The 15845-nt window shown below is 49.4% G+C and overlaps 7 protein-coding genes across 7 annotated transcripts; 5 read left to right on the top strand and 2 right to left on the bottom strand.

Annotated features, from left to right (window-relative positions):
• Positions 1 to 2922: 2922 nt before the first annotated feature.
• Positions 2923 to 4336, top strand: EI90DRAFT_3117215 (uncharacterized protein; the record flags this gene model as incomplete). The annotated part of the gene is made up of 4 exons (XM_039062962.1): positions 2923 to 3079; positions 3161 to 3246; positions 3314 to 3779; positions 3837 to 4336. 4 exons carry the CDS (start codon positions 2923 to 2925, stop codon positions 4334 to 4336), a joined length of 1209 nt encoding a protein of 402 aa, XP_038922068.1.
• Positions 4337 to 4704: 368 nt separating this feature from the next.
• Positions 4705 to 5525, bottom strand: EI90DRAFT_2101206 (transcription initiation protein spt4). Its single transcript, XM_039052586.1, has 3 exons — positions 5314 to 5525; positions 5129 to 5237; positions 4705 to 5058 (listed from the first exon to the last, which is right to left on the bottom strand). The coding sequence occupies exons 1-3, from the start codon at positions 5440 to 5442 to the stop codon at positions 4937 to 4939; spliced, it is 360 nt and encodes a 119-aa protein (XP_038922067.1). The 5' UTR covers positions 5443 to 5525; the 3' UTR covers positions 4705 to 4936.
• A 1-nt stretch (position 5526) lies between these two features.
• On the top strand, positions 5527 to 7418 carry EI90DRAFT_2101510 (uncharacterized protein). Its single transcript, XM_039052589.1, has 7 exons — positions 5527 to 5757; positions 5811 to 5975; positions 6034 to 6219; positions 6273 to 6313; positions 6375 to 6470; positions 6533 to 7212; positions 7277 to 7418. The coding sequence occupies exons 1-7, from the start codon at positions 5684 to 5686 to the stop codon at positions 7286 to 7288; spliced, it is 1254 nt and encodes a 417-aa protein (XP_038922066.1). The 5' UTR covers positions 5527 to 5683; the 3' UTR covers positions 7289 to 7418.
• A 575-nt stretch (positions 7419 to 7993) lies between these two features.
• EI90DRAFT_2101331 (uncharacterized protein) lies at positions 7994 to 10293 on the top strand. The gene is made up of 6 exons (XM_039052587.1): positions 7994 to 8144; positions 8258 to 8580; positions 8639 to 8774; positions 8857 to 8939; positions 8997 to 9108; positions 9168 to 10293. The coding sequence occupies exons 1-6, from the start codon at positions 8097 to 8099 to the stop codon at positions 10179 to 10181; spliced, it is 1716 nt and encodes a 571-aa protein (XP_038922065.1). The 5' UTR covers positions 7994 to 8096; the 3' UTR covers positions 10182 to 10293.
• A 198-nt stretch (positions 10294 to 10491) lies between these two features.
• EI90DRAFT_3036532 (uncharacterized protein) lies at positions 10492 to 12014 on the bottom strand. Its single transcript, XM_039058713.1, has 3 exons — positions 11337 to 12014; positions 10779 to 11274; positions 10492 to 10716 (listed from the first exon to the last, which is right to left on the bottom strand). The coding sequence occupies exons 1-2, from the start codon at positions 11868 to 11870 to the stop codon at positions 10789 to 10791; spliced, it is 1020 nt and encodes a 339-aa protein (XP_038922064.1). The 5' UTR covers positions 11871 to 12014; the 3' UTR covers positions 10492 to 10716; positions 10779 to 10788.
• Positions 12015 to 12249: 235 nt separating this feature from the next.
• Positions 12250 to 15117, top strand: EI90DRAFT_2100893 (uncharacterized protein). The gene is made up of 4 exons (XM_039052585.1): positions 12250 to 12801; positions 12857 to 12992; positions 13046 to 14623; positions 14683 to 15117. Exons 1-4 carry the CDS (start codon positions 12292 to 12294, stop codon positions 14739 to 14741), a joined length of 2283 nt encoding a protein of 760 aa, XP_038922063.1. The 5' UTR covers positions 12250 to 12291; the 3' UTR covers positions 14742 to 15117.
• Positions 14865 to 15829, top strand: EI90DRAFT_2101363 (uncharacterized protein). The gene is made up of 3 exons (XM_039052588.1): positions 14865 to 15163; positions 15228 to 15531; positions 15589 to 15829. Exons 1-3 carry the CDS (start codon positions 14987 to 14989, stop codon positions 15777 to 15779), a joined length of 672 nt encoding a protein of 223 aa, XP_038922062.1. The 5' UTR covers positions 14865 to 14986; the 3' UTR covers positions 15780 to 15829.
• The last annotated feature ends 16 nt before the right edge of the window (positions 15830 to 15845 follow it).

Below are 15845 nucleotides of genomic sequence, written 5' to 3'. Positions count from 1 at the left end.
GATGATGACCGGGCTCTTTGGAAATTAAAGCTAGCGTTCACCCAAGAAAAAAAAATTAACATGGTCTTCATTCACCCCCTAAGCAGGTCATTCCGCATGGCATACTGGAGAACTTCCAGTATACCATATCGCGTCACAGTTCAAGCTGGATTCCGACACGGATTCCACCTCGCGATGGAGCTGGTTCAACGTGCGCGAACCCCGTCTCTTGCAGGGCTAAGTTTTTTTTTAACTCTGGAAAGCGATGTTCCATGAGGGATACAAGGTCGAAACAACTCAGCAAGACCTAGCTTAATATGTCTTCGGAGTGCAAGGATCCTATTGATATGGACGCGAAGGCTTATTATATACTAGCGCGCTGGAGAATGAGGCCCGGGTAGTTTCTGACGGAAAAGATCTCTGCTCACGGGCTGAGGAAGACGACTGCGTTCGAGAACATACTCGAAGGCAATGTGTGCATGCGTATATAGCTGACAGTGCTATGAACGTCAATCAATTGATAGCACTCCTCAAAACTGTTACAGGCCCACATCACAGCATCGGAATTTTCTCAGGTCGATGGGCCGTACGTGAACAACCTGTCTTGCAAGTTGTTCATCGAGCAAGGATAGAACGTTTCCCGCCCCATCACTCCGAATGAGTTTCTGTTGGAGGGCAGCCTTTTGTTGCGCGCCCTACTACGTGCGTATAGGCACAGTTCTCGATGTACCCGGACCTTGCCTTTCGAAGTGACGGAGGAATGATTGCATCTGCGGGTTGCAGCATCAAGGCAGAGAGGTTCTCCGCTGCATTTTGAGGCACAGGGATGCCGACAAACGCATGGAATCATGCGGGTGTGGGGGAGTGTGTCTTTCGAGGCGCGATCTTCAGCATTGGTATCGCTAACTTCTCGATCAGAAACGCCCAGCTCGGCAGATGTGTCTGTCCCGCAACTTGTTCATCGAGCAAGAATAGATGAGACCCCCACCTTCTGACATCATTGATCGGAGACATTTCCTGTTAGCGATGGCCACCAATTGCGGGCTGCCACCGCATATGACCGCAGCCCATCGCGATAGAGTCAGCTTTGGCGCCATTACACAATCTCTCCATTTCAGATACTGCTCGTACACACAAGTGCAGAATACGCCAACACGATCCCACAGGCTCCGGGGGCACTCGACGTTCCAGCAGTCAAGTAGCGCTATCTTTCTGCAACCAGTTGCCTAAATCCCTTACCGAAGCAAACTTGGGCTTCATGTTGAATCCGTGATACCCTCTTTCGAAATCCCGACTCCGAGTACAAACTTGATGGCGGTCAGGCCGTGTGCCCGCGCGGCACACCGCCCATATTTGTGTGACCAGCAGTATTTGTCGCACGGATTGGTGGTCATCGTGTTTCCCTGGATCAAAAAGTTGCAGTAGCAGAATAGTCACGACGTTGTGCTGGACCGCTCAAACTTCTGTTCGCAGCGCATGGACTAGCACACTCGAGATGTCTTCCCGCATCTTTCTCGCCTGGGGCCGCGGGTGTGAAGCAAATGTAAAGTCACTTCAACACTCAATTTACGTATTTCTTGCCAAGAGTCTGCCACATCGGATGCCGAAATCTCACTTGGTCTCAACTCAATATTTCTCGAATATTACGGTCCAAAGTTTACATGTACTTCTGGTTGCTTGGTTATTTTTATCAGATCACAACAAGGCACACTTAAACGCCCACTACGAACCTTAACTGGGGTTCAGCCTGAGCGTTCTGGCTTCTTATCTTGTTGTTTACCCTACTCATTTTATGAGGCGGCCCCCGGCACGAATGAAAAAGAAATTTGGTAAAACTGCTAGCAAATATCATTTGTTTAAGTAGTTTGTATCGATCGGACTCGTTACGAGCTCAGGCTAACGTTTACCAAGAGAAAAAAAGGCAATACGTGCACGTCTTTCTGTGTGCATTTTCACCAGGCATGGAAGACTGGAAGACTTCCAGAACATCAGGTCGTCATTCAAAGATCTTGGTATGGAGTGCGCTTTGTTTCTTGGAGGGTCGAGTTTTTTAACTTTGAAAAGCGATGTCCCACGAGGTTCACATAATTGGGATACAAGGTCGACACAACGAAATGGCCTGAGTTAATCTGGCACCAGTAATTTCAGATGATCAAAGAAGGGGAACCTACGCGTTCCACCCATACGTGACGACTTGAAAGAGTGGAGCAGTGTTTGGCGTATTTCTTGGACGCATACCCAAATCGGGCTTACTGTCCTATAACGACCATAAGTTCGTCGCATGTCGCATGAAGATTTTGGATTGAATTGGAAATGAACATGATTGAATTGATTCGACACCTCCGGCAACTCCCGGAGGCCGTGGGAATGAACTAATGGTCCAGTTTATTTTTCACTTTTATTTTCGCGTATTTACCCCGACCCCCTCCCTTGGTGCTCGTTATAGTTTGCAGAGTGAACAACGACGTGCGCGTTCCCACTCTTTTACAACACCTGTTCAATAGTTCCCCTCGCTAAGATGCCGTAGTGTAACAGAGTCCCCTTTCGCCCCGTCAAAACCTTGCTGTCTCGGACTGAGTCATGTTCGATCGCTATTATTTTTAGAACTCGCTCAAGAACGGGGCGGTGTCAACATTTCGAATTTGTGCCTTTGAGGGGCTTGGCAGTCCTGACGTGTGCCGCATTTAAACAAAATGTGTCAATGTTTACGTATCCCCTGACACTGCACGAGCACCGCCATAGATACCTCAATTGCCCCACGTTTCCCGCGTTGTCTCCGCGTTGTCTCCTGAGTGTTCATATGATCTTGGCATATATAAACTTCGAATTCCTGCATCCACTGCAGGGAAGTTTGGCAGATTCCCCTAGGAAATCTTCTCTCTATCCCCCAGACCCGTGCTTGCTACCAGTTCAAGGCAAACTCATCGTGCCAAATCGTGCAAGATGATAGCATCGCATTCTGCAACTTTGTTTCTAGCAGCGGCTGTCTCATCCCTTACAACGGTGTTTGGTGCCGTTGTTGGGGTCACCGAGCTTGATGCGCGTAAGCCGCCGGATTGCGTGAAGTACAAGGCCGGATACCTTGCGGCTGACATTGGTGGTGAGCGCGTTTTCCATGTCATTTTTAGAAGTTGATCAAATCTTCAATCGCTTTCGGCTCATCTCTCGCACCTTATTGTAGGAACGTGGGCCTCGTTCACGCTGAACTCAATGAACCAAATATCATTTATTGGCGATGCTAAGAGCCCGCTCTATGTCGAGTTCCAGGTTCGTCACTTTTTCGTTCGGTTCCGGGGGCCTCCGGCTGAGTACAATTTATCCTTCGGGTGGTCAGAAATGCGACAGCTTAAAGGATCAAACGGGAGCTGACAAAGTCGACGTCAATGGTCGTCTCTATGTCCCTTCCAAGAAGAAATGCGTTTACATCCTGCATCCCGAACATCCTACGGGGCCTTACTTCACTTCGCTCCACTCGTGCGATTCACCTATCATCGACTCATTCCGTTTCCTCATCCGTACGTCTCAGGATGCCCATGGGGGCCTCTATTGGTATGGGGGAACCGACGAGGAAGGCACTACACCTCAAGGAGGGTGTGGCTTGCTTGGATATGAATCCGATCCAAGTCAATACCCTTCGGGTGTTCCATCAGTGACGAATGATAAAGGTAAGCAGATTAAAGTGACGTGCGGTGGATATCCCGGGACGCCATTCAGGATTGCGCAGAATCCGCACCCGAAGCCGAAACCTGTTGCGGATTGTACTGTCTATAAGGAGGGGTACCTCAGTGCTACCGTTCTCGGTACGTCAATTCAGTGATTTCCGGCATCTGTGTCTTCATAGCTCAATGTGCACACAGGGAAACCAAAGTCTTTCACTCTCAACCAATTCAACTCCCTCGCCTACAAAGGTGACGGGAAGAATCCACTCTACGTCCAATTTCAGAAATGTAAATCTCTCGTGGACACCTCTGGCACGGACAAAATCGATACCTTTGGAAGACTTTATGTCCCTTCCAAAAATCAATGCGTCGAGATTTCAAATCAACAATCGCCCACGGGTCCATACTACACCACGCTTGCCACTTGTCCGAGTTCTCGTCCGGTTCCATCGAGTGACATACCGTATTCGTTCCGATGGCTAATCAGGAACGATCCAGGTGTAGGTTTGGTAGATGGGTTATATTGGTACGGAAGCACCGACGTGGAGGGAACAACTCCTCAGGGAGGTTGCGGGCTTTTGGGATACAAGTCGTTCACACAGGGGAATCCTGTTGTGGCGCATAAGTACTACTCAATTCAAGTTACGTGCGGGGTGTATCCGGGGCACCCATTCAAGATCGAGAAGAATTCGCACTGATACATACCGCGGTATGACGAACGCGACTTTCATTAGGTTTTATATGTGTGCTGGGTTGGGCAGGAGAATGGACATCAACTATATATGGAACTCGACGATGTTGTGCCGGTTTTGTCTGGTAGATCTCTGGACCTGACTAGTTCCATTTTGTGTTCCAATTGTATATATCTCGCGACGTCCGTCAGAAGACTAGACCCTGTTTAGCAACTAAGTCGGCGATTCTCGATCTATTGGGTGAGACCGAACTCGATGAATCCGTGAACCGATGTCTGATCAAAGTATGTGAAATGGTTTGAGCGGCAAGGGGCGAGATAATTGACTGCTGACAGGAGATCGTCGTCGAAAACTGATTTGGAAAGCTATACGACCAAAATTGAGGAACATAACAAGGTGCTCTTCGTTGGATGACGATATACCCCTAGTCGAGGTACGCCGAGAATTGCGTCAGGCTGCAAGCGCTGCAGTCTCATAAGGGTGATGAATAGAGAGATCATCCATTGAGGTGGCAAGATGGTCAGTAGTTACATGCAAGGGATGCAGAAAGTTGGGGGGTCAGCATTGTGCATAAAGAGGAGAATAAGCCATGTAATCTGGGGTGTCTCATAAGTCCTGCATTGTATCTCGGGGCCGATATGTGATCCGTCTGGAATCTAGCTCGCCTTGCAACTCTTGCGAGATCCGACCTGTCACGCGAACGGCGTACAATCCCTTCACATAGCCGCCTAAAGCAAGGTTGGATGTGGGTTCTCGAACGAATACGAAAACTTATCCTTTGTCAGGACACAAACTTACCCACTCGTTGCCACCGCCCGACCCAACTATCCCCCGGATTCGTCAGCGCAATGATCCCGTCGAACTGGGCGCTAGTGTTGCGAGATATCCGGTCTGGGTTCTGATACATCTATTAACAAAGAATAAAGTAAAGCTCATATTGGGCCGCCACCAACACGCTCGATGAAGCCAATGTCTTTATTTACCTGTACAAGCTCTTCACAGTTTGGACAGCCTTCGCGTTTAAAGTCCTGTGCAGACATGACGATCGAGCACAGCAAACACGCGCGAAGATGCCTGGACTTCGCAGACGGGATAGGGGCGGAGTCGGCCATCGTTGTCACAGTATAGCCAAGGTACCCAGTATGGAAAGGAAACGGGATGTGATGCCTCCGGAGCCAACCGCATCATTCTGGCTACATCCGCTGATTCCTTAATCAATATTTATGTATTGTTGAACATTAATATTATTCCTGGCGATCACGCGTGCAATACCTCCATTTCTTCACCACTAGCCTTTTCTTCCTTATTGCGCCCTAGCGGGCTCAAAACGCTCCTTTATATACTTGTCCCACCATGAGTTGTGAGTCCCTGCGCCTGTTGAGCTTGATTTGCTCGCTAAATGAGGCGCTTACAGCCACCCCAAGTCTGTGAGTTTAGCCATTACAACAGGAATCAGTCGGTCTCACCGGAAGCGGCGTAGAACACCTACCAGTCACTCTACGACGAGTACGACTTTATCGACCCCCTCTCCATCAACTCCATCAGTTTCGTCGGCTGCACCTACTTCGCCTGTCCAGCAGACGACCACATCAACAAGTAGTACTTCATCGTCCACATCGATCTCCACTACTACTAGTACTTCTACGTAGGTCCCTAATTTTTCTCGTCTCAAATATTTCTAATGCGGGAATCACAATGACCAGCTCAACGAGTCGTAGTACTTCTACCACTGCCTCGACGACCAGTACGTCAACTACCACCACCACCACCTCGACCACACCAACCAGTACCCGGAGTGTCTCAACTGTGACCATTGTTGTACCGCCTTCGGGTAGCACTACCACTGCAGCTACATTGACCTCGACCCAAACCTCCACTCATGTGTCATCGTGAGTGTTTCATCTTGCTATGCCTGATCGTTAATGTTGCTGATTTGTTCCAGTGGTTTCTTCTCTAATACCGGAGCCGTGGCGGGCGTATTCAGTAAGTACCCATCGGTGTTAGCTTTGCATCAATCTCGTTTGGATCCTAATCCTTTATTAAGCCGGTGTCGGGCTTGTTGGCCTTGGCCTTATCGTGGGATTCATCGTCCTAATGATCAAGAAAAAGAGGGCTAGAGAGTTGGACAAAGAAATTGCAGGTATGGCCGCCTTTGGAAGTCCGTCAGATTACTTCACTCGGATGGACTGATGTCCCTTCCAGCCGCGGCGTTTGAAGCCAATATTCAAGCAGGTCGGAACAACGCTGCAATAGACGAGATGGATTGGGATGATCACTACCCACCTTCTTCTGGTACACACGGCGCATACGGTCAACCCCCGATGCCAATGGGATATAACAACACTACATATGACCCTTACAGTGAGAATGCTTATCCTATGACAGCCAGACGACTCAGTCAGGGGACTGCGGTGTCAGCGGGTTTTGCTGGCGTTGGAGCAAGAGGTGCGGCTGCTGGTGATCGATGGAACAACAAAGCGCCCCAGACTGGGGGATATGCAGCGGCCCCTCAAGGGGAGCAGTATCAAAACCCATACCAGACGCTCAGTAATGAGAGCAGTGGCAATGGTGGCCAGTATGGCGCTCCCCGACCAAGTTCGCCCCCTCAACCAGCCGCCTATGATCCCTTTGCAGCTACACGGCCCCAGCCTGGCGTATACAATGCGCAGTCTCGGCAGCTTAGTCCCCCTATGGACCCCATGTCTGGGGCACCTGGGTCGCATGGTCAGCATGATCAAGACTATGACGATGCTTACGGGGGGGTTGAGGAGTATGATGATGGTGGTGGACAAGGCGCGCCACAATATACCGAACACGATGCAGAAAATGGCAGGGGATCTTTGCAGGATGATTATCTTGAGGAAGGGCATCGTGTGTTAAAGGTGACCTTGCTACTTCTGATGATTCAAAGATGCGTGGCCTCTGACCGGGATAACTTTGATATAGGTCACTAACTAAATATTTGTTGAGGCACCCAAATTATCTTAATTGGTCCATGTGGAAAGTGTTCTCTCTTGGTCGTTTATACCCTGATCCTTCTGCCAAACAGCTATCTAAAAAATTCCTTCATTTATTTTGTCGTTTTATTCTTGAGACGAAGTTCGCTATATGTACTTGCCCATGTGGTTGCTTGTACCGCTTATGCTTCGTATTACTATAATGCAAGTTTCTAGGTGCATATAGTCTGTGGAAGTACTGCTCTTATCTTCCAACCGTGTCAACGCTTGGAGCACTTCAATTGCAGTTTTGTGATCAAATTACACGCAAGCCGACAAAGTGACTGCCATGTTTTCACTAGTACGCCACGTTTGAGGAGCATATTTAGACGTGCGTTACCGTAAAATGGGTGTGCACAGAGGTAGCGTGGCAACAGCCCCGACGACCGCCGAGACTTCTTGAATAGAAAGCGACCCGGTACATACGTACGGTCGAATCCTCCTCTGTGCTGTTTTTTCTTTGGTGTTAAAATCAGTCGAATTCTGTGAACTCTCCCGTCCTTCATCCACACAAACCAGTATCGTTCTGAAAGCTCGCTACGCCGAGTCTATCTCGATCCAGCAATATTGGTGCGGATTCACCGAAACCATCAACTAGGGGAGTTTGATTAAGGGAGGTAATTTTCAGGGCTAATGCACGTGAGAGTGGGAATCGGATTCAGATTCAGACTGAACCACAGATATCCTCTGAAAAAGCCCAATTCCTGGCGCGTTGTCACACATCCCACCCTGAGCACATAAAGCACGAGGCACCAAGGCTTCGTCCACGGATGGCTGAAGTCACGTTCGGAAGGATATACAGAGGTAGTGGTGCTCAGGTGTGTAAAATTTGAGCCAAATGTATGACACCTAGGAGTGGACAACTGGGTGTTCACGTTGAGACACGTTGATTGAGGATTTCCCCCTTCGCTATCCCATTTATCACTAGGAGACATTGCAATCCCCTTCCGAGATACCGTCTATCTCAAGTCTAGACTCGGCATTTCAGATTCAGGAGTACATCTCATTACTCATCCGACACGATGCTCATGATGTGAAGAAGATTATCACCATCCCATCGACATCCGGCGCGTCGAATGTCTGTGTTGATCCGCTGGAGAGGGGGATTGATGAGGATACGACAGATGCTAGCGTTGGTGTGAGTGAGCAGCCCGTGGAGGGGAAGGTTTCTGGCGGTGACAGTGCCGAGGATGCCTTAAGTGGGGATGAGGACAGGGCTGCCGATGAGCAATGCTGGATTTATGAGCAATTGAGGTGTGTGGATTGCGTGCTCTTCTTGAACATGGAGGAATGCTCTTCATTTCGTCTGCAGACGAGTTGCGCAGGATTTGTCCCATCCTCTTGTCTCCACGCTTCAACAAGAATGTAATCGATCCACATGTCCAGAGATGAAGGCAGACGAGTGGATGTATCTATGTGTTGCTCATAGTGGCGGCACTCCAGTGGAAGTGAGTTATAGGGTCAAATACCAACGAAGCAGACAACCCTGACTGAAAGCCTGATTCACTGTCGTTAATGACGGCTTCTCAGCAATGCTGTGCTATAGATTATATCGTACATACGCTTGACAGCGCAACTGCGCTGTTGAACTCGCCTCGCGCTTTCCCTTCACGGTAGGATTTTAGCTCCACAACAGAATTGAGCATTGCAAATTCATTCCATTATGATAGGATATCAATACCCAATCCTTCTCGCAAGCATTTCCTTTCCCTTGCCCGCCGGCTATCGCGGATATTTGCCCATGCTTACTTCCATCATCGTGAGGCGTTCGAGCAATGTGAGGTAGGCGTATCGATGATGGTTTGGTAGTGTGTTTGGCTCTGATTATGTTGCCCATGCAGGCTGAGACCTCGTTATGCTCAAGGTTCCACGAACTTTGCCGGAAGTTCGACCTTGTACCAGTTGAATTTCTAGTTCCACCCAAATCGGCTCATCTTCCCTCTCCAAACCCACCCACATCCATAACAAAAGAAATAGACACCGACTTTGACCGCAACATCGTCGTTACTTATCATTCGTCGTCTTCACACTCAATGTCGTCCGACGATCGCCTTCAATCACCTTCCAATTCTGGGGATATGGGTGGCAGATTGACACGAACTGACACGATGTTCCTGTCATCCGAATCGCTGGAGCAGACTCTTAATGCGGACAGGAACACGTGGGGATCGGACACGCTCAACATCCCCTTACAACTGCCGAACACGGAGGATGAATTTGGTGAAGAGGACGAGGATGAAGATGGCGATGAAGGTGACGAAGATGGCTATGATATCATCGAGGGCGTGCACCGTGGACAGCTAAACCAGATAGACGAAGGACCAGAAGACGTCGTTGTAGATGAGATGGACGGTATTGGTGCTAATCTTCCCTTGATCGATACTACGAGAGGTATTACTACTGAAGACCATGCCAAGTCTACATCCACAATGGAAAGTGCATCCGCTCTTCCTCTCCTAACTTCCACCTCTCCTCCAACCACTTCACACTCGCCAGGCAGTTCTTTCAGCCACGGATCTCCCACTGTTTCGGTTACCCTGCCTCATAGTTCCCCTTCTTCGGCTGCCAGGAGGTCACCCAGGCGTAAAGATACGGTGCGTCAAATTGACGTATCACCCATCTTAACGACCCGACCGGAACTGGCACCAGAGGAAGATGAGAGCGAACCTCTCACACTTCCCGGTGGAATACCCGTGTATCCAAGGGTGGCTGACACTCCAAGCATGGTGGCTCTCCCTCTTTCTACGAATTCGCATCAGGCGAAACCATCGCCGGTTGGTCAAGTGGAAGAGGAGGACGAAGAAGAAAGTGTGGAAGAAGTGGACCTGGCTGGGCCATATTCCAACGACGATTAAGCACCCCACTCTTCAAGTCTTCATTTGGGTTTATTGCTGTTCACTCCCTTTCATGCTAAAGCCTGATCCATCGTATCGTGAGGATCATGAAATTGTAACTTTGTCTTTCCTTACTGTTTGTTACAACATGCTGTTCTGCGCTGTGGTATAATTATGTCGATATTTTGGGTGAACTTGAGAATGTATTCCTAGGCTAAGCAGGAGAACATGTACATATTCAACGCATGCGAGTGGCGTTAACGTCAGGGAATGAAGCGATGAACGATGCTGTTGGTTCAAAGTGGTTGATGGGCAAGGTGGAATGGGGTGGCGCGAATTATGGCTCCATTTCTTTCTTGGTTAGTGCATCTAATTGGTTAAATTCTGCTTTCCAATCGGTAACCATCGCCCCTTGCATCACATCGCCTATGGACCCAAAATTTTTAAGAACATCCCTTGCCCATCCCAAATAGAGCTTTGCGCATCGGAGAGCGGCTTGCTCGGGGTCTGGAAACGAACTGGCTGTTGTACCGGAAAGATACATATTCCAGGAAACCTAAATACGCAAACATTGAGCTGTTGTTCTCCGTTCGCTGCAGTAACTGTGTCGCATCCTACCTTAGAGAGCTCAAGACAATGCAAGCCTCATTGGCGTCAATGAGCACGTGAATCGGTGACTGATGGATAAGGCAAATGACCTACCTATTAATGGATAGTATGGAGGATATATGACGAAATACATCGCCAGAAGCGCCAAACCAAGGCCATGAGTTTCCTCTTTCGGAGTCTCAGAATGTGCTGCTTTACTGAAAGCCTCACTGAGGTAGGGAAGATGGCTTGGGCTCAGTAACGTGAGCAAGTGTGGTGGAAGAATTGGATCTACTTCTGGGAGTGCTTCCGAGGTGCCAGTGAGTTCCAGAGATGGAATGACATGCCGAATGAGGGTGGGATACAGGGAAACAATCGCATCTGAACTAGGGGGAACTGAGATTGAAGGTAGCAACTCTTTGTCAGATTGGCATTTGCGACAATGGCATTCAAATCCGTATGTTGAATCGAGCGCTTTTTTCCGTACATCATACGGATGAGCAGGGTCAATGTAGGTGACGGTAATCTGAGAATGATAAGTGGGTCTGAGCGCATCATCGCCCGAGTAGCATGAATAGAACTCTCAACTTCTTCTCCAGCGCTCAGATTTTTGAGTGCTTTAATGTGCATTATTGGTCCAGCCTCGTCAAAGGTATATACCTGCACCGCTGAAGGTGAACACGAGTGATTAAAGTATCTGCTTGCGCGGGGGAACACTCCATGGCCAATCGGATGGAGACTGGATGAGTAGATAACCCAGTCATTATTCACCGAGCGGGATGATAGAGCCTGAATTAGTTCATGGGAATGCTCCTTGGCGAGGAACAAAGGCAATGGTGGCGACTGCTGAGGTTCAGGATGTGGCAGCAAAGAAAGCAATACGTTTCGTTCGGAAATATGCTCTACGGTCCCACCATTAGCTCCAATTTCGATTCCCTGCTGTAAGGCGCCTCCTCCGAGATCTGAGAAGTGCTCAAGGAGAAGATGGCACAGCAGTAAGGACTGCGATTGAACGCTCTGGTCTCCAGGTTGGAATTGAGCCATTGACAGGAAAGTCGAAAGTTTCTTGCAAAGCCTTCGGTGGTGTCTCTGCCATGCTGCATGCTGACCTATCGATTGCATTTGTTGGGTGGGAGTCTAGAAATTCGAAACCACAGAAGACAGACAGGTTTTACTACAGTAAAGCTCTTCTTTACATGCGGTACAAGCTCGGAGATGACCACTGGGAGGGATCCGAAAGCAGTTATGACACCGAGTATGTTTTTGTGCAGGAAGTAAGATTGACGCCATTGGCCGGCATGAATACACCATGGTTCCTCGAGCCACATCCCTGGTCAAAACAACTTTACTGCGCGCTAGAGGGTCAGGCTTCAGGGAAAGCTGGATTTCCTTCATATACGCCATCACCCGTGTATTGCGAACCCCAAGCGCAAAAGCCGGTCCAAGCTCTGTTGCTGCAAAGTGTGCCTGATGTTGTGTACAAACGTGTACAGCTGACTCCGGATGCAAAATCTCAGGTTTTTACCATTCCCCTCTGAGTCTCATGGCCGCACCAGACGCTCGCGGGTCAACTACTATGGCGGTTTCTGTGTCCCCTATAGACTCCCTGAGAGTGGCAGCTCTCCAAACCCTCAGAAACAAGAAGCGTTCAACTTTCAGACCGGAAGCGTCCTTTACATCAGACGAGGCAAACACAACATTAAGCTATGATGAAGCTCCATCGCAGCCCACTTTGCCTCTCAAGCCTCAGGCATCAAAATCTCTTCCTCCATTAAGGGCCCCAACTGTCAAGCCGACCGCTGCTAGTGAACGTGAAGATGGCGAGATTTCAGATCCGGGGGACGCTACGATCAACACTACCGTGACCCCTAGCCAGCCCACGCCCCGGTCCACAAGTGAAACAAATGCTGCGGGCTCGAACAATGATGCGCCCACCAACTATTCCGTGAATATTCTCTCACTCTTTAGTCCCACATCCTCACCGCATCATCAGAATGGACCTTCGGCCGACACAAACAGCAAGAACAGTCAAGAATCGATATCCCAGACCCCGGTATGTCTTCATTATTATCATATATTGACATCGTTAAGGGCGCGTTTGAATGCAGCCGGGCATGGAAGTTGATCCATCGGAGCATACGTCAAGCCGAGCTTCGTCATATCCTCCCCCGCCCACAGCTACTAATGTAGTTGCTAGAATACCCTCAAAAGCCGCTTTGGATCTTTTGCGCTCTCGTCTTGGAAGTTCGTGCCCAAAATTGAATGTTTGTGACAAATGCCGATTAACCTCACGACAGTGACCCCTGAGGAGATTTTTGAAGCGAAGATTACGATCCTAGACATCCTCGGCTGCGGTGTACATCCACAGCATCTTCTTGATTGCGGAGTGTCGCGTACTGCTGTCGTCGTTTGTCTCACGGAGCTGAAGCTTCGTATACCTGAGGTATTAGCTGGCATCATCGAAGATGCTGAGCGCGAAGTCAAAGCCAAGTTACCCGCAAAGCAACCGAAGCCGCAACCACTGAAGGCTACATTGGACCCGCCATCACCACCCATCGATTCGTCCTCTGCCGTATCCCCCCCTCCAGCAACACCGAAACCAAATCCACCTATGATTCCACCTTCCTCACTCCCATCAAAACCTGCTTTCCTTCCCCCGAAGCCAACCATCTATGCAGACAGAGCACCAAATGTCTCTGTTGGGCAATCAACTCTTTTGGACCCTCAGACCTCAAACTCATTGTCTCAACAATCTCCTACCCCAAAACTAGTCATTGATTTGGATGATATCGAGCAACAGCGAAAACGGGAGCTGTTGGCGCGCCGCAAAGTTCTTCAGAGTCTGCGAGCGAAGGAGGCTGCCAAGGCAGCGAGTGCTCTGAGCTCCGATATTGAACCTAAAACTTCGTCACCAAAATCCCTAACCACTAGTTCGATTGAGCATGCTGTGCCACTCGGTGGTTCGGATGACATGCAGATTGACCTTCTGATAGCCGACGCAATAAAACGGGGCGAAGCAAAACAAGTCACCCATTTTATTTCGTCAACCAATACCACGAACGCTAGCAATGAGGACTCGCCCTCCGGGGTTGATGAAGCTATGGAAGTAGAGCAAGCCCTCCAGAGCGGCGAAATGGAGGACTCCACATCGTCACCTGAACTATTCTCAAAGTCAACAAAGTCTGCGAGACGTGGACAGACGTCAGAACTTATTGCCAGTCGACATCTTCAGCAGGACGCTCCTGTAGAAGGCAGACAATTGGATTCATTGAGTTCATTGCCGCCCACGAAGCGCACGTCTTCGAAGCGTCCTGTCGCAGCTGATTTTGTCGACTATGTAGCAGCGTCATATCCTTTCGAGGATGACCAGTTGCGGTCAGCGGCAGACTCGTCAATAATAGATTCCAACGGACTTCCACCCCACAAACGCCGAAAGAATTTTGGGCCTTCTTCTCTGAGTCGTGTCATTATCGATCTTTCCGAAGGCGAATCTGACTCAGATGAAGAGCCCGGTGATCCACCGCCCAATCTTCGGCCAAAACAATTGAAGGAAACTCGACGGGAGAGCAGTGCCCCGGTATCCGTGAAATCATTACCCCCTCCGAGGTCGATGCCACCAAGCAAGAACAAGAAGACGCTCTGGGAAGAGAAGCAGCGAGAGATAGAGCGAATGAGAGAGCTCATTCGAACAATGGAAGAAAAGAAAAAAAAGTCTATGCTCACTGTCGCCGAGTCTCGGGCTGCGTCAGAACCCATCTCGCCTTCCGCTGACGGAGAATCGCAAACAATAATTCCTCCATCCAGTCTGCCTGACCCTGGGATGGTTGTGGTAAAGACCGAAGAAGGAGCGTTTGATCTGAGCGTCAACAATTATGGTACGCCCCTCCCCAAATGCCCCAAATGCCCTAGAAGCACTCCGCTCAATACCCTTCAGGTGAAGCGCCGAGGAACACATCGGCTTTTACTCGAGTCAATAATGCCTATGGTCTTTAATAATTTGCTCTGTAGTCATTAAGAATCTAAACCTCATGCGGCTTCTTAGTAGGTGCTAACGAACGACGTGTTAACGGCTCTCCTTCACACACTTCTGGCGAGTGGAACCACAGGTCGTTTTCTGTTTTACCTCTAATATGTCCCAATCGCGCATTCTGCATTGCATTGACTGGGTTCCCTCTTGTAGCGCATGCTAGTGACAATAAACCTTACACCCGGGAACAGGATGCCACTTCCACGCAGGTATGGTCGGCTTCCAGTATGTTACCATCACCCAGTCACAACTCCGGGTTCCCGGTCCACCGTCTCCTGAAGTTGTGGCGGCGGCTCTATTTGCTCACTATGCCTTGTCTGATCTCTTTTTCCAGGACAGCTCCCCTTTAAACCCTCTGATCGGTGTGTCAGACACTGCGAACACTGAGGTGCGTCATTGGGCCATTCTGGATTCTCTTAGAACATTTATCCCACACGACTCAACTCTGACAGGCCTTCGCCGGTCTTCAGCCACACACAGAATTCCGACCCTATGTCTCTCCTTTTTCTTTATACCCCTCCTTGTATTCACTTGCATCAACCCATTTCTCTCGTCCTTCCTCGGCTTCTTCGTATTCCTTATCCTCCGCTGTTATCAATGAAGTGAAACGGCTTGATTACGGGCTGCTGCGCCAGTCACACATTTCTTCCCTTTCAGATCCAGACCTGCGCTGCTGTCGTTTCGAGTTTTCAGGTGATGGAACTTGTTCTGATCCAGACTGCAAGGATCTACACCATCGCGATGTCGAGCCCAGCGGTACGATGTGTTGCTCTTCCCCCCCTTTGCAAGCTAACATACCAGCTTCTGGTTTAGATGAAGAAGTAGCCAATTTTGCCGCGCCCTCTTTTCCAGAATTTCCCTCAGAGCAGCTGAAGAATGCTCTGATGTTAACATCATCTTCGGCTGTCATGTCGTCCGAGACATCTGCTACCTCAGCAGATCCAGTGCAACGGCGACTGATGGTTGCGGTCCGCTTGCTTTTGGTACACAAAGGCATTTCTTGATTTGATGGGTGTTACACCCCTATCTCTTTTTCACCCTTCGTGGGTGTTTCTTCTGTTGCACCCAAA

The sequence above is a fragment of the Cantharellus anzutake genome, assembly GCF_015039405.1.
Source record: "Cantharellus anzutake strain C23 chromosome Unknown EI90scaffold_5, whole genome shotgun sequence".
Taxonomy (NCBI): Eukaryota; Fungi; Basidiomycota; class Agaricomycetes; order Cantharellales; family Hydnaceae; genus Cantharellus; species Cantharellus anzutake.
The sequence above is the reverse complement of the archived record's forward strand: the minus strand, read 5'-3'. Positions and strand labels throughout refer to the sequence as shown.

Bases quoted from the DNA above. Each gene is read 5' to 3' on its own strand.
- EI90DRAFT_2101510 (XM_039052589.1), top strand. From the start codon at position 5,684: ATGAGTTGTGAGTCCCTGCGCCTGTTGAGCTTGATTTGCTCGCTAAAT. The intron at 5,758-5,810 runs GTGAGTTTAGCC...GAAGCGGCGTAG, and splicing joins CTTACAGCCACCCCAAGTCT to AACACCTACCAGTCACTCTA. The intron at 5,976-6,033 runs GTAGGTCCCTAA...CACAATGACCAG, and splicing joins ACTACTACTAGTACTTCTAC to CTCAACGAGTCGTAGTACTT.
- EI90DRAFT_2101206 (XM_039052586.1), bottom strand. From the start codon at position 5,442: ATGGCCGACTCCGCCCCTATCCCGTCTGCGAAGTCCAGGCATCTTCGC. The intron at 5,238-5,313 runs GTAAATAAAGAC...CTTTGTTAATAG, and splicing joins ACTGTGAAGAGCTTGTACAG to ATGTATCAGAACCCAGACCG. The intron at 5,059-5,128 runs GTAAGTTTGTGT...ACCTTGCTTTAG, and splicing joins CGGGCGGTGGCAACGAGTGG to GCGGCTATGTGAAGGGATTG.
- EI90DRAFT_3036532 (XM_039058713.1), bottom strand. From the start codon at position 11,870: ATGCAATCGATAGGTCAGCATGCAGCATGGCAGAGACACCACCGAAGG. The intron at 11,275-11,336 runs GTTGAGAGTTCT...TATCATTCTCAG, and splicing joins ATCTGAGCGCTGGAGAAGAA to ATTACCGTCACCTACATTGA.
- EI90DRAFT_2101331 (XM_039052587.1), top strand. From the start codon at position 8,097: ATGGCTGAAGTCACGTTCGGAAGGATATACAGAGGTAGTGGTGCTCAG. The intron at 8,581-8,638 runs GTGTGTGGATTG...TTTCGTCTGCAG, and splicing joins TGGATTTATGAGCAATTGAG to ACGAGTTGCGCAGGATTTGT. The intron at 8,940-8,996 runs GTAGGATTTTAG...CCATTATGATAG, and splicing joins CCTCGCGCTTTCCCTTCACG to GATATCAATACCCAATCCTT.
- EI90DRAFT_2100893 (XM_039052585.1), top strand. From the start codon at position 12,292: ATGGCCGCACCAGACGCTCGCGGGTCAACTACTATGGCGGTTTCTGTG. The intron at 12,993-13,045 runs GTTCGTGCCCAA...ACCTCACGACAG, and splicing joins TTTGCGCTCTCGTCTTGGAA to TGACCCCTGAGGAGATTTTT. The intron at 14,624-14,682 runs GTACGCCCCTCC...AATACCCTTCAG, and splicing joins TCTGAGCGTCAACAATTATG to GTGAAGCGCCGAGGAACACA.
- EI90DRAFT_2101363 (XM_039052588.1), top strand. From the start codon at position 14,987: ATGGTCGGCTTCCAGTATGTTACCATCACCCAGTCACAACTCCGGGTT. The intron at 15,164-15,227 runs GTGCGTCATTGG...CAACTCTGACAG, and splicing joins CAGACACTGCGAACACTGAG to GCCTTCGCCGGTCTTCAGCC. The intron at 15,532-15,588 runs GTACGATGTGTT...CTTCTGGTTTAG, and splicing joins TCGCGATGTCGAGCCCAGCG to ATGAAGAAGTAGCCAATTTT.